The 19,808-nt window shown below is 36.5% G+C and overlaps 1 protein-coding gene across 3 annotated transcripts in view; it reads right to left on the reverse strand.

Annotated features, from left to right (window-relative positions):
• The window catches only part of bach2b (BTB and CNC homology 1, basic leucine zipper transcription factor 2b), an 87,698-nt gene extending 70,414 nt beyond the window's left edge, over nucleotides 1-17,284 (reverse strand). Inside the window, exon 1 of one of the 3 annotated variants that reach the window (XM_067481899.1) lies at nucleotides 16,896-17,284. Coding sequence is in view for 1 of the 3 variants with exons in the window: in XM_067481898.1 (XP_067337999.1) it covers nucleotides 2,552-2,590 (39 nt within the window). In the remaining 2 variants the exon portion in view is untranslated. Of the gene's footprint in view, nucleotides 1-2,551; nucleotides 2,673-16,895 lie in introns of those variants that run through there. The other 2 variants (XM_067481901.1, XM_067481898.1) reach the window with 2 other exon arrangements.
• Nucleotides 17,285-19,808: the final 2,524 nt, after the last annotated feature.

Consider the following 19,808-nt stretch of genomic DNA (forward strand, 5'->3'; position numbering starts at 1 on the left):
GAAAAATCTCCACAAAGCTGCACGGTTTTCCAACTCTGCTGCACATCAATCAAAGCTAAGCAAGAAAATAAAGGAATTAGGGGGAGAAAAGTTCTGAAAGTGACTTTTTTTCTTGCAAAGTGTCCAACAAACATTTTGATTAAAAAGCCATCTGAAACAGGTTATGGTACGCTTGGCTAAAAATGAAACATGGCTCAACGAGGAAGGAAATTAGTATAAACAAGTTGTCGCTTTTGTTCTGGAAAGTAACTAATTCTGTGTTTTTGCAAACTTTTATAATACTTTGTTCCCCTTTCTTTAAAACATGTAATTTTACAAGTAACAATTGTTACTGAAGGAATATGTAAGTCAGTCTGCTAAGGGTCATAACTTATTCATACACAACTGACTAATTTAAAGACATTCCAGCGATATAATGGGGATAATTTCTCCCATTCTGTGTCATAAGTGCATGCAACATGCCTTGGAGTAACAGGAACAATGGCCTCATTGATTGCAAAGCTGGAGATGGGAGGTGCATCATGGGAAGCAGACAGGCAGACAGACTGGTACAGTTGAGAGCAGATACCTCAGAGAGGCCTTGCACAAAGCCAGGCAACAAGCAATAGCACTTGGGCCATGTGTGAACTATGTGCTTGGATTAATCCTGCTCTAAAAAACACACAGTACTGATACCCTCAGTCTGACACAGAGGGCAGCCAGTTAACAAACCTCTGACAAGTCCTGATTTCATTTTAGAATAAATTTAGGCATAGGAATTGTGACAAGATATTTCCACTTATTCTGGATGTAGATGCTCCTATTTAAAGGACTGACTGGATGGGTGATTTTTTTTTTTCAGCCTTATTTTAAGCTACTAGGACTGAGTCACTGCAGAGGCAGTTGTCATTCATTCCATAGAAAAACATGTTTATGTGCTTAAAGCATTTAAAAATGTTTTTTCCAGTTTCATTCCTATAAAAACTTTGAAACTTTGTGTTTTGAAAAAACATCTTTCTAGAAAATGGACAAAAAAAATCGTCAACCAATCATGGAATGTCTTAGAATAGATATTCTGATGTGCAACATCTTTTTTTTCCTATGCTACACAAAGGAAAAAAAAATTTAGACACAATTCTCCTCTAGTTTGTCTCCCTTATTGCCAATTTATGCCATAAGTTTCTTCAGTAACCTTTAAAGATTCAATTAAGCTGAGCACGTTTTTAGCTGGATGTTTGAGACAGAATGATAGGAAGAGTAAGCCAAAGACTAAAGTTACAATGAAATTTGAATTCTCCTTACACATATATCACAGAAATACTGACTATGCTCATAACGGTGCATATTCCATTTAGCAAAATAAAATAAACCCTAAACAACATAAAACTAGACATACCGTTTTCTTGTAAACTTTGTCAACTACTAGTGTGTCATACTATGTTCTACTTTATTTACAACTTTCAACATCTAGGATGACCCACTGTGCAGTTTACTGGATTTTTACTGCATATTTTACTGTTGGAGGGCCAGGACTCTAACAAGGCCTGAGCAGCAGCCGCCAAAAGTAAAAGTATCCACGTTGAGCCGGTCTCAGGGTGTGACACAGATGCCAGCGCTCCACGTGGTCTGGTGTAAGCACTCTGGCAAGTTGTATTCCTACTACAGCAGCTTTAACTCCTGTACTTACACTAAGCCACAAACTGTGGCTATGTGACTAACAGCTCCAAGTCAAATAATGCCTTTGTGTTTCCTTGAACACCATTATGAGAAGACAGGATAAGAATTTTAACTTTATACACAGTTAAAACACACCTGCCATGATGCTGTGAAGAGATATGTGAGCAACACGGCACATTGGGGTTTTGTTTCTTTTTTTTTTTTTTGCGTGCCTAGATTCAATAAGATATTTTGTATGGATGTATTAATGAAGGGAAAGCATCAAGTATGTTAAGTATGTTAGGGTTTCTTTGTTTTGTCATTGAATTGCCATTGTTATTTTACACCTCCTGTTAAATAGTACACCGACACAGAAGAGCGTTGATTAATTATCATTGAATATTAAGTCTACTACAGCCGCTATTCTAGCACCTGCAAAGGAAGTCAGAGAAGGAAGCTTTATTTCCTTTGCAACAGTAAGTTATAAATGGAAATGTGTATGTTGTCAAGATTTTATTAGTTTCAAACAGTGTGATTTTCTCACGTTGTTTGAGAACATACGTTATAAAGCAAGAGCCATTGAGTGATCTGAATTCAGATGTGTTGGATTTATTGCTCTAAAGTGTTTCTTCAAAGCGGAAAGTAATCTATGAACAATGTTAGAGCAAAAGTAAACAAGTCTTGTTTTTATCGGATTGTATAATACCTTTAAAAATAGAGCCATTTAAATTAGAAAAGTAAATAGTCTATCAGCAGCATTTGTGTTTGGGCGCATCACAGTGACAAATGTTTGTCTCAGCTTCACAGTGTCTAACCACAACAGGAAAAAATAAAAACAGCCTTCCTGCCAACAGAAAAGAATGTTTTGACATTTAAAACCTAAAACTAGAGTATGTACGGTATCAATGCTACTTACAGGCTTGTCCTTCATCTTCTGATAGTGATTAGTGATCATTTATCCACAAGCAGCGTAAAGTTAGACGGACACATCTACATCATGATAAGTCGGTAAGATGTGAGGTCAGATCGATGATTGGCAGGTTGGTGGTGCATGGGGAGGACGTCCTTATAGTGTGAAGACAAACCCTCCTATCATACAATTACTCATCCATTCTCACCAAAAAACATGATACAGAGACAGCAGTTGATTCTGAAATCATTGCAATGGAATAACTTCTGTGACTAGAACTGAAAATTTTTGTCAAAGCTTTTTTTTATATAGTCTGAGAAAACTGCTAATGTCTCCCATTAGCATAGCATGAATATTTGAAAAGTTATTCCTCCTTTTCAAATTTTTTTTGTTTATGTTCCTTATATTTGTCTCCTAACTTTCAGCTTCAGTGGAGATTTACTGCCCCCACTAAGCTTTACTTGTTTTTATCTTTAACTTAATAAAAACAACAACCAAAATCAAGAAAGAAAGTTTATTAATGGAAAAAGCATTTTAATTTGCCTAAGTCCAGATTCACTTGTATTTTTATGGTATCTCCTAGTCTGCTTCAGTGCAGAACTTGCTCAGTTGTTAATGAAGTTTTCTCCATCTTCTGGTGAAGCTCTCGAGAAAATAAAAAGAGGACTAATTTGATTACACGAAGTAGAACTGCAATAAGGGATTATATTGTATAATTCAAACTGTTGTACCTCATAGTAGCTCACACTAATACCCTCCAAACATCTCCATCATACTGGTGCTCACAAGTTTAGCAATAATTTTTTATTTTAATCTGCAAAATATCAAACATTTGATGTAATGCAATTTAGCATTTGCTGCTTTTGTGAATATCCACAGATGGTCAAAGTAAAGAGATTAAAGACTGTTCTTGAAACATGTAAAAGAGGCTGTTGCTAAACCCAACTGTCAAAACTCACATCCAAAACGGTTTTCCAGACATTTACAACTGAATGGACAGTTAATCCCTGCATTCAATAAAAGAAATAGAAAATACGATTCTACCCACCCACATATAGTTTGTCCTTCTTTTAGAGCTAAAATCTATAATTAACAAAACTCTCCATGGTGCAGCTGAGAAATAAGCTGAAATAGTTTCTGGCACAAATCTTCCCTCATCCTGACTTCAACAGTCATTAATACAGCAAAGGAAATAGGTAGAACTAGAAGGTTGGTAGATGTTTTTTGTAGCACAGACTAACCAGAGATTCTCATCACAGCTACACAGCGCAAGTTAAATCCATCCATTGATGCACTTTAGTCCTGACTGTCATGTAAAGAGGCTAATAGCATTGTGTCTCTTCCTGTGCTGCTGATTAAGGAAACCTTTCACTTTCAGATTCAAATCAATTGCAAAATCTCTTTATATTCTGTCAACTGGTAACAATCACACAGCCCCCCCTGAACCTTTGCTTCAGCTGCATGCTTGTGACATGGACAGGAAAATGCAGCAGAGGAGAGAGTGATAGATGAGGCTGTGTCACTGTGGTGTTGGAGAAGAAGATAAATGCAATAGCTGGCTTCAAGCACCAGAAATGCTCTACTCGTATACCATGCTGTAGGAATATACATCATCGCTATCAGAATGAGCAGCACTTGCTTAACATGATGAGACCAAATTGCTTCCCTCCTTCCAGACAAAATCTGTAAGTGAGATGAAAAGGAGTCAGTGCTACTGTTTTCCATCTAATGCCTTTTATTCAGTCACAACTACTGTCACCTGCTACTGCTGTCTTTAAGGCGCCGCCTTTCTCAGTGTTTCTCCTCTGTCCTTGGGAGGAAAGGGAGCTAATTTCATCGGATTTCCTTCTGTCTTCTGTGTTGTCATATGTCACATTTCAGAATGTCTCTGTAATTCATCAAATATCTGGTGAGATGTGTATTATCTGTTCTTTTGTTTGTTATCTATAAAACTTTATTCTGCACTGTGATAACAATATTTTGCACAAATAAGCCTAATGGAAGGTCCATTTCACACTCCTTATTATAAGGAGAGGAAGAATGTCGTAAGCCAAGATGGTTTTATCATCCAATACATCTATTCAACTCTTTGCTCATTCATAAGAAGAATGCCTTGGTTCTCTCTAGCATCTTTATCTTATCGTTTTATCACTCAGCCACTGTCCATTTAGTTTGAAAGATCCTGTGTTAGTTGAGGAGTTAGAAAACAGTGGTACAGAGACGCAGAATAGAGAAAGTCAGATTAGCACTGGTGTTGAAAAGCAGAAAACAACATCTTGCTCTAGTTGTGTTCAATCAGATAAAAAAAGTTTTGTTCCTCCCACCTCCTCTCATTTTGCTGTACTATAATAACAATTATAATATTAACAATGAAATATTCTGCTTCTTCCCACAGTTGAAAGACCTGCAGTCAGGTCAACTAGTGATTCTACTCATAGGGGTGTTTGAGTGCGTGTGAGTGTGTGTGTGTGTGTCACTGCTCGTGTTGTTGAATTACCTGTACAGTAGGTGTGTGTGAATGGTGGTCTGTGTCTGAGTGTGGTCCTGAGATAAACTGTTGAACTGTCCAGACTGTATACCACCTCTCACCCAATGACAGCATCAGCTACGGTCCCTCCCCCCCACCCCACACCCCCCAAGGAGAACCATTTCTACAGAACTATTTCAGGTCAAGGCTAAAACCTGTTAATCGGTGGGCTATCATCAAATTTACTGTACCACAATATCCCCAATCTACCTAGATCGTTGAATTTTTTCTTTTTTGTTCAATAACTGATGCAGTGCTGGTCGAAGCCTGGTACAAATTGGAGAGGGTTGCGTCAGGAAGGGGATTTGGGGTAAAAATTGCATTTGCTGAAAAATACTTACAAAGTAAAATAAAAAAAATAAATTATGTGGAAATATTTTTCCTAACAAAATGATTCCATATAAATCTCTATGTGATGATATGTTCTCATTCTTTTTTTTTTTACCTGCCTCTGAACAGTCAGTTTACTGATTGAATTCCCCAAAGTATGTATTGTGTATATCTGAAAATACACATTTTTACAGTTTTTTTTAAAATGATTTTGGTTAAAACTGAAATATGTGAAAACCAATAATTATTCTGCTGATGCACCTAATGACCCAAACTGCAGTTAACATGGAGGAAGACTGGGTTTCTTTCTATTCATATTGCTCTTTTTCAATAACGGATCCACACCAACTGGAGTAAACTCACAACAGTTTGGCTGCAGTTCTACCGATCAGTCGGTTGTGAACACGCCCTGAGAGGCCTTGTCAGCATTAGGTGTTTTATAGGCTCATTAACTACAAATTATCAAGGAATTAACATACAGGAATGCATCTATACATGCATTTAGCTAAACGCCTGTGTACACTGTTTCTCAGCTATGTGAGCAGCAAATGGAAAACCCACTCGGGAAAACTCACCATGCTTTTAATTCATTACAATAACATGTTCCTGTTCTCATTCATTTTTCTGGGCTGTGGCTCAAAAAAACATCGTAAGAGTAGTAGTAGACACAGTGAGCTACTAAAGTGCATATGCAGAACTCCACCTATGGCTGCCTGCTGTGAAATGGCAAGAAGCCACCGACAGCAAATCCTGCTGATCTTGTTGTAAGCTTACTAGTTTACAGTACAGCACAAAGGCTCAGTGCAGGAAGTGGGCACATTTCTGCACTTCCACGCCCACATCCCTCCCACCACTCCACCAAACTCCCTCCCAACCACCTGTGCTGGTTTCACAGGATGCCCCCCCACCTCCCACCCTCTGCTCCTCCGCAACACAAACTCCTTTACAGCTGCACTTTGACACCTAACCGCACAATGAAAGCGCTTTGTTGTTTTACACTCTGCTGCTTTGTCAACATCAACGAAGACATGCATTTAGCTCACTATAAACTGCCTTGAAATGCATGAAGTAATTTAATGCTTGGCTTATTTTATTTTCTTCTGAAAACAAATTCTTACCATAACACTTACATCAACAACACACTCAATTTTGTGAAAACACGATCACAAAAAAAATCTGTGTTGAAGTTTAAATATCATGCACTGAAATATTCGAATTTCAGAATCATGTTTTTGAATAGATCTTTCTTTTAAGCTTCATTCCGACTTGATTGCTTTATGTTGGTGTCCCAGATGTTTACATGTTGAATTTTAGTATCTATTCAATTCAATTCAATTCAACTTTATTTATATAGCACCAATTCACAACAAAGTCATCTCAAATCACTTTACAGAATAAAGTCAAGTCTATAAAGATATATAGAGGAAACCCAACAATTCCTTCATGAGCAAGCCGTAGGCAACAGTGGAGAGGAAAAACTCTAGTTTTTGATTTGAGGTTTTACATCGAAATTGTGTTTATTAAAATAACATCTTGAATGTACAGCAGCTTTTGAATGTTCTACATTTATTTTAAATCTAATTCCAAAATGTATTTATTAGAAATGTAAATCTTATTTATTTTCAGGCATTATGTTTTCAGGTTGTCCATCAATCCCAATTTGTAAACACTAAGGAACCTCTTAAGGGAACTTCTTCAGACTTGGCACAAACCTTCACTTGGGATCAAGAATGAACTGATTAGACTTCAAAGGACCTCTTTCCTTTTCACCCATTGCATTCTTATGAATGTGATATCACAGTTATGCCTTAACACACATTTTAAGAAATGTGAAATTCTTCAAATATCCAACAGGATTAATTACAAACTGATTTATATTGATGGCCAAAGTTCAAATAACAAGGACACAGTGACCTCACTTCAGTTCACTCTTGTGAATGCAATATCTTCAGGAATTGTTTGAGAGAATTCCTTCAAATTTGCCACCTGTATTCAGATATGAACTGACTAGTTTATTGCTCAGATATGAATGTAAACTGAAACTTGACTGATTTATGGAGGCATACTAGGCTTCTCTTTGTCAGTATGTTTCATTTGAATGTCTTTCTACATAAAACATACTTTCTGCTGGTTATTGCTCACCAAGTTATCACTGTGGCTAGTGGTTTTCCAAAGTTATCAGCCACACAGCATTTCCAGTGGCCACAGTTTTCTTGGGAATTTTATGATTAAAGTTGACTATATCAAGCTAAATTATACTTTAACTAGATTTAAAATCCTTTTAAATATAGATGACAACTGCACACACCCAAATCAAGACTACATAACACGTATAATACTACAGGTCATTATCAAATATTTATCTCTGGCAAGGTTGTGTATAAGCTCATTTAATGAAACATGCAGCCTTTAAGACAAAGACATACCACCAATGCTGAAATCCACCCACATATTGTGGGTTGACAGCTGCTAAATGTCATTCTGTGAATAAAAGCAAAACTCTTTGAAGAGAAACATGGTTAACTTTGCTTCTACTTGACTACCAAGGTGGTTGCTGATCAGCATCTTCCAGAAAGTCTCACAATGCAAAGTAGTTAAGTCTTCCTGAAGTGCGTTTGAGTTTTTCGTCCACACTAATCTTTAGCCAAAGGTTAGAAACTGGTAAACACAAACACTGTTAGCCATAACACAGTTACAATTTGTCTAGTAGATTCTGATGACTTTTATACCTCAAGCCACGGTTGGCTTAAAAATGACACTTTTTTATGTGAATATGAGCTGGAGTGCAGATTGTAGTGTCGGTTGAACTTTAATATTGAACTTTAACGTAACTTTTAAAATTAACTCTACAATCAACATATTCAGTAAAACATTTCTACACAGTTTACTTATTTCCATTTTCTGTCTATGTGTTCATAACTCTCTGTGGGACTGTAAAGTTCTACAAAAATACCTGCACTCTGTTCTTCTCAAAATTATGTATTGACTATAACTGAGGACATCTATTGTCATAATTGATATAATATGGTATAATTTTAATTTAAAACTAATTAACAATTCAGCTCTACCTGAATTGTGTTGAGGTTTGAGTAGAATTTCAGAAACTAAACTCAAAACTAAGAAACAATAAAACAAAAACTTAACGGCTAGCTACCACATAGGTTGTGGAGAGAATAAGTGGAGAAGAATGTTTCGTTGCATTTTGGGTAAACTGTCTTTTTAAAGATACAGTGCACAACTTTTACCAATCAGCATTTATGCTGTTCAACACATCAGAGTACACAGTGATAAATAAATAGCTCTGACAAGTGGACAACATGCTGCCATATGGGTTATCCCATCTACCTCCCTCCCTCTTGCTTCTTGTTCAGCAAAACTATGATCTTAATACTCATACCAGAAATTAATTCATTGTTTGAAATACCTTCGACTATGCTTGTCTGAACAACACTTGATGGATGATGGAGAGAAATTTGGGAGAAAACAAAAATACATTGACAGGAAATGCAAATCCCTATAGTAACATACCAACTAGCATCATTTGGCCCCTTACAACTAAAGGTTTAAAATAAGCTAAAGACTACAAAGTCTTTGTAACAAAGTAAGACACATCAGGAAGCACAGTGTATGTTTGTGGGCAGTAAATGTGAAGAATTTGAAAATTAGGTCTAAAGGTATTATCTGCATAAAATGACACATCAAAACAAGAATTTTAACCCTGATAATACTTCAGAAGAATAAAATCTATATTCCAAATACATTTTTTTACAATAGCACCTCTGAATGTGTGAGATATATTAGGCAGCATGTGAACAATTAGTTCTTGAAGTTGGAAAGAAGGAAGGACAAATGAACAGGTGTCAGAATGATTTTGAAAAGGAGCAAATTCCTCCAATAAAACATGTATGTTTAGCTGACTAGACTATTGCAATTATATAGTATATAATTGCAATATCAGCATGAGGTACCAATCTGTTAAAAACTCTCAGTTCTTGTAGAAAAACAGAGATGGGATAATTAGATATCAGTGCATCACTCCCACATGCATTTAGATGAAAACAGTCCAATGAGCTCAAAACAAGCCTAAATTTGATATTATATTTATTCCACCCAATTCAAAAAACTGTTCTGACTGTCCTCTGACAGACAGAGCCATTATGAATATCAACATAAACATAAATGGGCAGTTGACAAATATAGCCAAATACATTTATGCTTCAAATCTTCTAAAGAAATAAAATTCTAAACATTTACGGTTCTACAAATTCTAAGAATTTTATTTATAAAAATCATAATGGTATCACTATACTGTCTATTGTGTGATAATGATACTACTGTATTTTCTTTAAACAGTTATTTTCAAAGTGATAAATTAGCAATAGTGGTGAATAGCCACACAGTGTAATCTGAGAAACTCTAATAACTCAGCAGGAGGGAGATGATTGAAGCAACACTGCAAGCTTCACTGTTGCAATGGGCACTGCGACGTCAGTGAACAAAACAAAAGAGTGTCACACATAAGGATGTGAGCTCAAACTTCAGAGGAAGAAGAACAGAACAGCATTCTTCTTCCTGTGAATCATAGCGTCATTCACACAGACATCTTTATTTTTAGAAACGTGTATGTGGCCAACAGCCAGTATCTGTGCTAAGATAAAATTTGTGAAATTAGGTGTAAATTGTCTAAAAGAAAAGTAGTACAAATGAGTGAGTTATTCAAAAAAAGAATATATGAAATGGTACAAAACAAAAATGGTACATGAATGTTTTATTTAGATTTAAGAAAAAAAGATGTATTTACTTACTTTATTCTTATTATGTGCAGATTTATTCACATATTTAAAAAATAATAAGATGGATATTATTTTAATTATTTGGTTATTATTTTAATAATATTTCTAGTTAGTATTTTTTAAATATCGTCCAAAAGTAAGTTATATTTTATTACAGTTGTTGTAGAGGTATGTTCATGCCTCTATGTGTTTATGCCTCTATTAGTTATTAAAAATATTTGAACATTTTAACAAACCCTGGTAAGAAATCTAGCTAAAGAACAAGTGAACAGGTTGTGGGACTGATTGATTTTCTGATGACACTTCTTATCACTAGTTATTTTCTAAAAAAACACTTGTTTGAAATAAACCTGATTTCAAACATTTACTGTTGGGTTTTAAATATTATCAGATTATGTGTAATACTTCTAAATTTAATATTATAATAATTGTGCAAGCCTGTGGAGGTGAGCATTGTCTTGGTGTTCTTTTGTATATATATATATTATTTATGACTTGGGTCATGTCGTTTTGTTACTTAACATATACATTTTGGTAATAATTGTTTGAAGAAAGTAGTGTCATCATCATACTATTTTTCATTTCTTCAGAACATTTAAGGGTTTCTCACACATTTGAACTTAAATGTTGAGGTTTTAAAGTAAACCCTTGTCCTTGGAATGTATCCTCATCTGCTGATGTAGGAAATGTGATATAACTGAAAGCTTCAGAACATGTCCTGCATTTCAAGTCACAGACTATGTGATTAGGTTGAATGTCAACAGACTAACATGGCCCATGGTCACTGGGAACATCTACTCTAAGTGTATCAATCTGAACTGGCTGTAAACTATAAAGCAGCTGTGTTTACTATGGATAACTTCAGTAATACTAAGAAAATCAAACATTGATATGTGGAGGATCTACCTAGTTATTCCATTATAATGACTCTGGTACTTAATGTGGCTGTTTGCCCATTTTCCACATGTACAGTATGTCAAGGCAATTCAAGAAATACTGTGCAAAAGCTTCACCAAAGGACTTGTTGAAGTATGATATGTTTCACTAAGCGCTGGATGTTTGCTCTGGAACATGCTCCGAATAATTCTAATACCAAAATGCCCTTGTTATTTTTGCCAGGATAGTGCTCACACTGGCAATTCTATAAGTGACAACTAACGTGCATTGAAAACAATGTTTCAAATTAATTGATTCATTAATTTAAGAATCATATGTGACGAACTTTTTTATTTGAGACAATTTTTTTCTGTTTCTACTACTGGAATTTGAATATGGAATATCAAATAAAAAATATTACATTTATTAAATTTCTAACTTAATTTAATATGACAACTTTAAAACTATTGTGAACAGGGATAGTTATAATTCTCAAAATGTCAGAAATTTAAGAGAAATGTAATTTACTTCCCAGAACCTGGGACAGGATTGGGGCCTTAGGCATGTTTCTTAAACAAAGAAATTATGAGGCAAAAAGAAGATATCTCAGATTTGTAATTTTTCAGGATTATTAGATTAAGGTGAGAACTAATAAGAGAATTTAAAAAGTCAGAATTCCAAGAATGGAGTCCAATGAAACAATAGTAGCAATAGTCAGAATTTTATTTTCAGATATTAAATTCAGAAATTCTTTGATTACAGTTTGACTTTTTTATCCTGGTCTGGGTGTTAAAGGAATGTGAATTAAAGTTTCTTAAATTAAAACAATGTACGAAAAAGCTGTGTATTTACCAAATTAAATTCAAAATTTGTGAGAAATTTCAGAAATGCAACAATCATATCACACAACAAAGACTTCTAAACTCAAACTCGAATTATGAAATTTAGATTTAAATTATTACTATTATTATTATTATTATTATTATTATTATTTATTTTATACTTTTTCATATTCAGAACTGTGATAATAAATGTGTTCTTTTACACACTTGCTCTATATTACACATATATTTGTAATTCTGGGTTTAATAATAATATTAATTATTAATTATTATTATTAATGAATAAATCCAGTAGTTATTAGCGTTTTGGCTCTGTCTTTTATGAAAATGCTCCATATTCAACAGTTGATTACTTCTACTAAACATGTCTAAAACAAACACATAAAAATAGTTCAAAACCAGACATGAGTGTCTTGAAGCCCCCCTGGAGTTGGGCTCTCATGGATTGTGAAGCCGACTGTGTGCACACAGCAGTGGAGCCAGGATCACCTGTGTGCACCTGCTCAATCACTTAGTAACTGTATGGAAACGCACATCTTCAGTTCTCTCTACTCACTCAGTAATGCAACACAAATAGGACATTACACACTGCAACAGTAAATGTTGTCTCTTCATTCAGTGAGCACCATGTTACACACACACACGCTGAATAACTGCCTACCACTCTTTCTACCAGACTTCACATGATTTAATTCAAAAGCTATTAGGACCAGATGTGCATCACTACATTAGCTCAATATTTTTTGCAGAGTTGTAAACTCAAGCAGGACATTAGCATGCATTACTAGAGTGTTCATTTCAGTTGAAAAGGAAAAGTGCTCTGTTTGAGACGGTAAGTCTGAGATTATCAAATAGGTTTGACACAAACATCAGCCTGATTGACGTGTCTTGACCATATTTTACAGGCAACGCATAATAAAGTCCAAATACAAACAACAATCAGCAATTTGCCTGTGGTGTTTTAGTTTTGATAGCTTTTTGGCAAGTGTTAGTGTTGCATAGAAAACACAGAGACAGGCAATGACACTGCAACCACACACTGATGAGAGCTGAGTCTGGCACCAGCAGTGAAGAAGTATAGGCAGCAACATCACAACAGCACAAGAAAGAGACAGGGTGTGAGACAGAGAGAGAGGTGGTGGGGGGGACAATAGTCCTTGATGTACAGTGCAGGATCTTAGACTTCTCCCAGCATTGCTGTTATGCCTCACACTGGCAGCAGCCCAGTCAAACATGCCTTTGTACTGACGTGGAAGAGTTATGGGAACATGTTTTTTTTTTCAGCCAAAGCACTGACTCGAGGAAGTTATGGTGAGCTGGTGGTGGTTAATCAAATTTCCTGTTATGCAAATGATCCCTTAATGATTCACACAGAAATAAAATTTATGTATCTCTTTTTGTTAATTTCTTTATTGGGGTTTGCATGACTTTACAAAATAAAAAATAATGCAATTTCAGGAGTTGCTGAAATTGTCTTCTGGAGAAGCCTTCTACAATCACAGCAAGACTTTGCTACATCACATCCTACTCCAACTGCAATTTCATAAATCATTAACCCATGAGTGCCTGGTTACTTTTGAGCCCAAGTATCTTTCATCAGCATTGTAATTAGCTTGATAGGAATTTCCCTAACATAAAGCATTTTTATTAGAAGCTCAGTGCAAAGTCTGATGGGGAGACCAGCAGGCTCACGTAAATAATCCTGTTGCTGTGTGACACTTCAGCTGTGGCTAGAAACTGTGAGGGACTGATTATGTGAAGATCCCCAAAAGTGCCTCACTCAGACTTGGAGTTGTTCCAACTTAGCTGTATACAATAACACTCAATTTGTTCATCATTATTATTTATGCATTTTAAAGGACTTTGGTGTGGTTTTGCTTCATTTATTGTGATGCTTTTCCAGTTATGAGCAAATGTTAAGGATGGCAGAGGATAAGAAACCTTAACATTGTGTTATTTTGAATGCAATAACATTTTGCTCCATAAAAGGCTTTTTATTAAACAAAACAAACAAAAAAAAACAAAAAACCACTAAATTAATAAAGCATTTCCTCATCACTATGGATGTATTAACAGGACTTTCACTCCCAAATTACATTTGCAGAAAGTCTACTATGTTTTAACCATTTTATTCAGATTAAGGTAGAATCTTGTGTGTTTTCAGATGTGTTCACTGTTTCATCCCTGCCTAAATAAAGATGTTTGATGTAGTATCTCGTATCTGTATTGCCTTACGGTTCCCCTAGCAACCTTTTCTATACTTTCTCTGTGTAATCAAGTTAAAACATTATACAGAGGTTTTGCAGTTTCCTTACCCCAGTGTCAGTCATGTGACTTTTCACTTAAGGAGGGGATGAAACAGGTAATCAGGAGCATGTGAAATGGGCAAAAACCAATAGCATTGTTTACTTATTTCCAGAGAAGACATCTTTTTAAAATACAGTGATACCTGCGATTGTCAATGATTCCTCTAGATTCTGAATTTGAAATTTGTAATCATTCTAATTTTATTTAAGTTTTGTTTGATGTAATTCATACAAAAGGAGCACAGTGCATAGCATTAAATGTTGGCTGGGTTGCTTTTATCCTATTTTACATGCAAATACAGCAACACTAAACATTTTTTATCATGATTTGAAAAAACAAGCACCCAGACTTTATCCACTTTTATACATGTTATATAGCAATGAATGGGGAATGTTCAGGTGCTTTCTGAATATAGTTATCCTTAACAATACAGATGAAGATTCTTTCCTGAACCAGACATTCCCAACAGGACAAATGCCTCTTAAGTCTTACTCCTAATGATCCTAATCCCAAAATAGACATGTATCTGTGTGTACTTGCACATGCACATAGCTGTGTTGCCGTCAGGGTTGAGACAGACACACAAAGAAATATCTGTATATACATGTTAATTCTTGCTTTACCTTTTGTGGTTACACACACACACACACACACACACAAAAACAGACACACATATATAAATGCGTTATGTGACCATTGTGACATAATGTAGGTTACTGTAGAGAATCAGCTACCAACGTTAAAAGTCGTGTTTCATTTAATCCGTGTTTTTATTAATACTGATGAACAAAGAATTTTGTTACAGAGAAAAACGTGCAACTCGGTCGTTTAGCTGACGACGTGAGATTAGCAGGAGAAATAAAGCGCTCGCAGATGGGATGAAGTGGCATTTAATCCTGACTGAATCGATGTGGAATTTACTGTTTGGACCCCCCCCCCCCCCAACACACACACACACACACACTCCCAATGGTAAACTGGGGATTGCCATGCACTTAAAGAAAGACAGCGGGAGCTACTGTACAGAACAAAAGGCTCCTTGCGTAAATTTGCCTGAACGCTGCTGCCGTGCACGTGTCGTAAAAGCAGAGCGATGTCAGGGAACGACGGTTTTCATCTCAGCTAGGAATAAGCAGGAATTACTACGACGCCTGCAACTTCGCCTCTCTTAAGAAGCAGCAGTGATGCATTCAGCCCTATTTTCCACCATTACCATTTTTATAGCGGAGAATAAACATCTTGCCAGCAGTGGCTGAGCATGCAGGGTGATGCTGCAATACCCTCACTCCCATCATCGCGTTGCATCAGCACAAACAGACAAAGAGAGCCTGCCATACCGTGTCACTGCTTCTTAAAGTGCTGTATCACCTCATAAAAGCCAACATCACTGCAACATCCCTTATGATTTTAGCCCGAGCTGAGAACGTGGCAATTAAACAATACTATCCCAACACAAAAAAGACAAAAAAGCAAAAACAAACAAACAAACAAAAAACAATTACAAATGACACTGCCTGCTTGAACACACATGCTTCATGTTACTCCATAGGAAAGTGAGCAAAGCAACCGAGCTAAGTTTATCGATATATTTTCTTTAGTGTAAAGGAGAAAAAAAAACCTCCGTTAATATCTAATATGTCTGGATGACATATGATAATACTTCCCAATCATAATTATGTGCGGATTATACTGGGTTGGTCAAACAAACAAACGAAAAGAAAAACTAACAAAAATAAAAATAAAAAATTCTCATGTCTTACATCCACTTTTGCGATTTGATCATTAAGTTGCATCACCTCATTATTCTCAGAGACCACTGAGAGAGACTGACTAAGCCTGCTGCAGCATCCACGCCACATGGTAATGCAGGAACGTGCGTAAAGACGACGCTTTTACAAATACCGTCACCAGTTGTGATGTATTTTAAATCACCAATGTGATCTTTAATCTTCGTCATGCTGATGGGAGTCGGGCCTGCTTTCGATCTTTTTAACATAAGGGGTTAAAAACAATGAAAATACGGGCGCCGTCAAAAGCTTAAAATGATCCCATTGGCTGTCGAAACAAACAGGACTCGTCCTTACACAGCAAATATGTGGATGATCTTTATGTGCATTAACGCGAAGATGAAATCAGTCCATTTCAGATTGATGATGATGTGTACATTACTCTACCACTATATGCATAAGAATAAATGATAATAATAACAGTGAGAGCTGACAGCTTCTTCTTTTAAAGCGTTTCACAGAAGGCACGCCTGAGCCTCCTCTGGGATCACCAACGCCTCTACTTTGCAAAAACAGAGAAACAGAGAAAGGGAGCGCACACGGCGTATTGACTCAAAGCATAACAGGATGTGGTAGAGAATTGTGTTTCACTCCTGAACCCGCGTTCACACCCCAACACATTACACCCTTCAATATCTGCACCACCGCCAAGCTTTCAAGATTCATGCATGCGGTTTTTCTGTTTTTGCCATGAGTGACTTTTTCCATAGATATCAGTGAGGAGTCTCCTGGCGGCTCGAGCCCACCACTGCGCCACTTCGGCAAGTTTGCAACTCTGAGAGCATCAACAATAGACTGAGATTGACAAATGAGGAATTCACAGTGAGAAGACAGGGAGATATTAGTTACAGGGCGAGAATAATCAAAGAAACACGCAGTGACGCTCACCTTTTACTTTCTATTCTGCTCGTATTCCAGCCCTTTTGTCCGTTTTCTACATAAGTTCTTTCACATGATGACTCGCTTTGTCGTTTCCTCAAAGCCTCCCGGCTGCATATAGGTCACTTCTTCTCCCGTCACTGCAACTCGGTTATTTCTCACTTGCTAAAACACAACGTCTGCGGTTCTATGGTCTGTTGTGTACGTGTGCGCGCGCGCGTGTGTATGCGTGCGTGCTGATCCAGCGCGGCGTGCCGCTCCGTCTCCGCTGTTTGTTACACTCGACTGGAACGCCTTCCCTCTGTCGCTACATTGTTGACATTCGGCCGCTGACGTCACTCTAGCCCCTCATTCACAACATCGTTAGCCTGGTGCGGTTTGGCGTTGTTGCCGGCAGGAAGCGCGCGCGTACTCTGTGGATTGTGCGCAGAGATCTTAGAGAATCGCACTAACGGCTGCGAGCCCCTCCCCTCGCCCTCCATGGCTCGCCGACAGAGCCGCTCCATTCCCTCTTCCTTCGCCCTCGTGCACACAGAGGGAATTTGAGGGTTAACGATGACATATGGCATTTTCAGGTAGCTATAAAAAATAAACGATAATTTAATCCATGGTTAAAACATTAAGCCTCAGATGCAAATCAATTTTCACCATAAACAGGATAATATATGAAGCATCAAATAAAGTATCGCACCCGAAAAAGGAAATGCTATATATAGTTTCATTACTATTATTATCATTATTTTGTTTGCAGATAGTTATGATACTTTCTTTGACAGTTGTTTGGGTTTGGGCCATTTATAACTTTCTGTATTTTATTAACTGTTTGTGGCTGCAACACGTTTTGTGTCTTTTCTATTTTTGTTTTGTGTTGAGTTACACCTTATCATCAGAAAAGGGTTTTTGTTATGCTGTGTGGTTTTTACTTGAAGCTTCCTGATCAGGAATTATCAGCTCAATTGGGGAACATGAAATTCAATAAATATTTAGTGTTTTATCGTACAACGACCTCTGGAATGGATCATTGTTGATACAAACAAGCCAGCCATGGATTCTAAACTTTTTTAGAAATTTTTAAAATAAAATGTATTCGGTGTTCAGTGTATTGATGTTTGTTCTGGCTACTGCCTTTTAAAAGTAGATATTGTAAGTGTTTAATGATTGTTTTCTGTAACACTGTCTGTTCTATATTTGGATAATATAACCACAATCTCATATTTAATACAGGCTCAACTGTGTTTCCTGCCAAAACAACACCAACAAACACAGTAGCCTCAGAACAGCAGTTGTAAGATTAGTGTGAAGGGCAAAGACATGATTAAAGCTACAGTATTTTTGGAACATTTTTTAGTAGAAATATGTTCTAAAATATATTTCTTTGTGAAAATGTGCTGTCAATGCCTCATGTGAACCCACACTCACAAAACATTACCTGCAGCAGTGCAAAGATATTTGCTAATAAATCATAAATTTTTTAATGATTTCTGCCTAATTAATACATTTTACAGTTTCAATTTACTGCAATTTGATAATGACTAAAACCTGAGGGGCTGTGCAGAATGAGGCAGAGCAGAGCAGAGCAGGGATATGGAGGGTTGAGTAAAGAAGAGGGGACTGATATCAAGCCATGATAGCTAGCACTTCCTTACGTTGCATATTTAAGACAGGAAGGTCAAACAATATTCTTATTACATAAATATATATAATTTCTGCTGGACAATATAATTGTAAAACTCAAAATCAGAGAAGGGGGCCCCACTCTATAAATGGTTTGCATACAGAATTTTGCAACTGGTGATGACATATCTACATTGACTTCTTGGGGAATCCAGGGTCCAACCTACTTACTAAAACTCCATTTTAAACCCCACCTCACAACGTCTGTACAACATGTTCCATGTTGATTCTAAGTTTCTGTTCAGTACAGAGCAGGTCACATAGCAACCAGTTCTGAAACAATCGCACCAGTTGTTCAGTATCTCAGTTAAAGAAGCACTTTTTTGGGAAAAATCACCATTTGAGTACTATATACAGTAAACTAGTAGCAAAACCCTAAACCCTTTTACAGAGTTCTCCTCTAAATACCTGCTTTAGTAGATGTTATACTTTAGTTGTTTCTTTTCACAAATTGTACAGTAAACCTTGGTCTTCTGCCTATATAACTCCAAAACTTTATTTTGGGAAACATACCTATACCTATATCATAGTACATTACACAGCCCCTTTTCCATAGCAGCTATCACTTTTTACTGGGTACTTCGTGTGTGGGAGCCAAAGAGCCGCTCACTGTGTGGCTGGATGCATCAAACCAGTGATTTCAGATGGTGCTGCAGCTGATATCAGAGCAACAACCAGAGTGTGTGTGTGTTTGTGTGTGTGTCTGTGTGCAAAAAATCAATGAGAAAATCAATCTCCTATAATCTTTAAACATTTTGCTAAAAAATACCATTATAATATACAGTATATCATATCCTCACTTACAGTTTTGACTTATGTACCATTTTGATATAAATAGTACATTAAAAATGACACTGAATAAACAAAAGCACGCCTATCCTCTTGTTACAGTTATAAAAATACACTTTTTAATAATCTTTTAGATCGTTAAAACAAATGTAAAAATCTGCAAAACAGTGGCACTATTAATGAAGCATGTATGTTTCCGTAGACTCAGAAAGGGAAGATTTGACATTGCAGTTGAACTTTTGGTAGACTCTTTAAACAGGGTGTTCAACAGATGGTTGAGTCATTGACTCATCTAATCTATATCGTAGTTTGTATGGGCAAAGTCAGTTCACATCTAGTAACTCAGCCTAAAACCTCAGAAGGCAGTCACAGATTCCATGACACCCTGTACTTGCAATTATGATGCATTACCCTTAACTTAAAAGTCAAATGTGACAGAGGTGCCCTGAAATAAGGAGG

Source organism: Channa argus, chromosome 17 (assembly GCF_033026475.1).
Source record: "Channa argus isolate prfri chromosome 17, Channa argus male v1.0, whole genome shotgun sequence".
Lineage (NCBI taxonomy): Eukaryota > Metazoa > Chordata > Actinopteri > Anabantiformes > Channidae > Channa > Channa argus.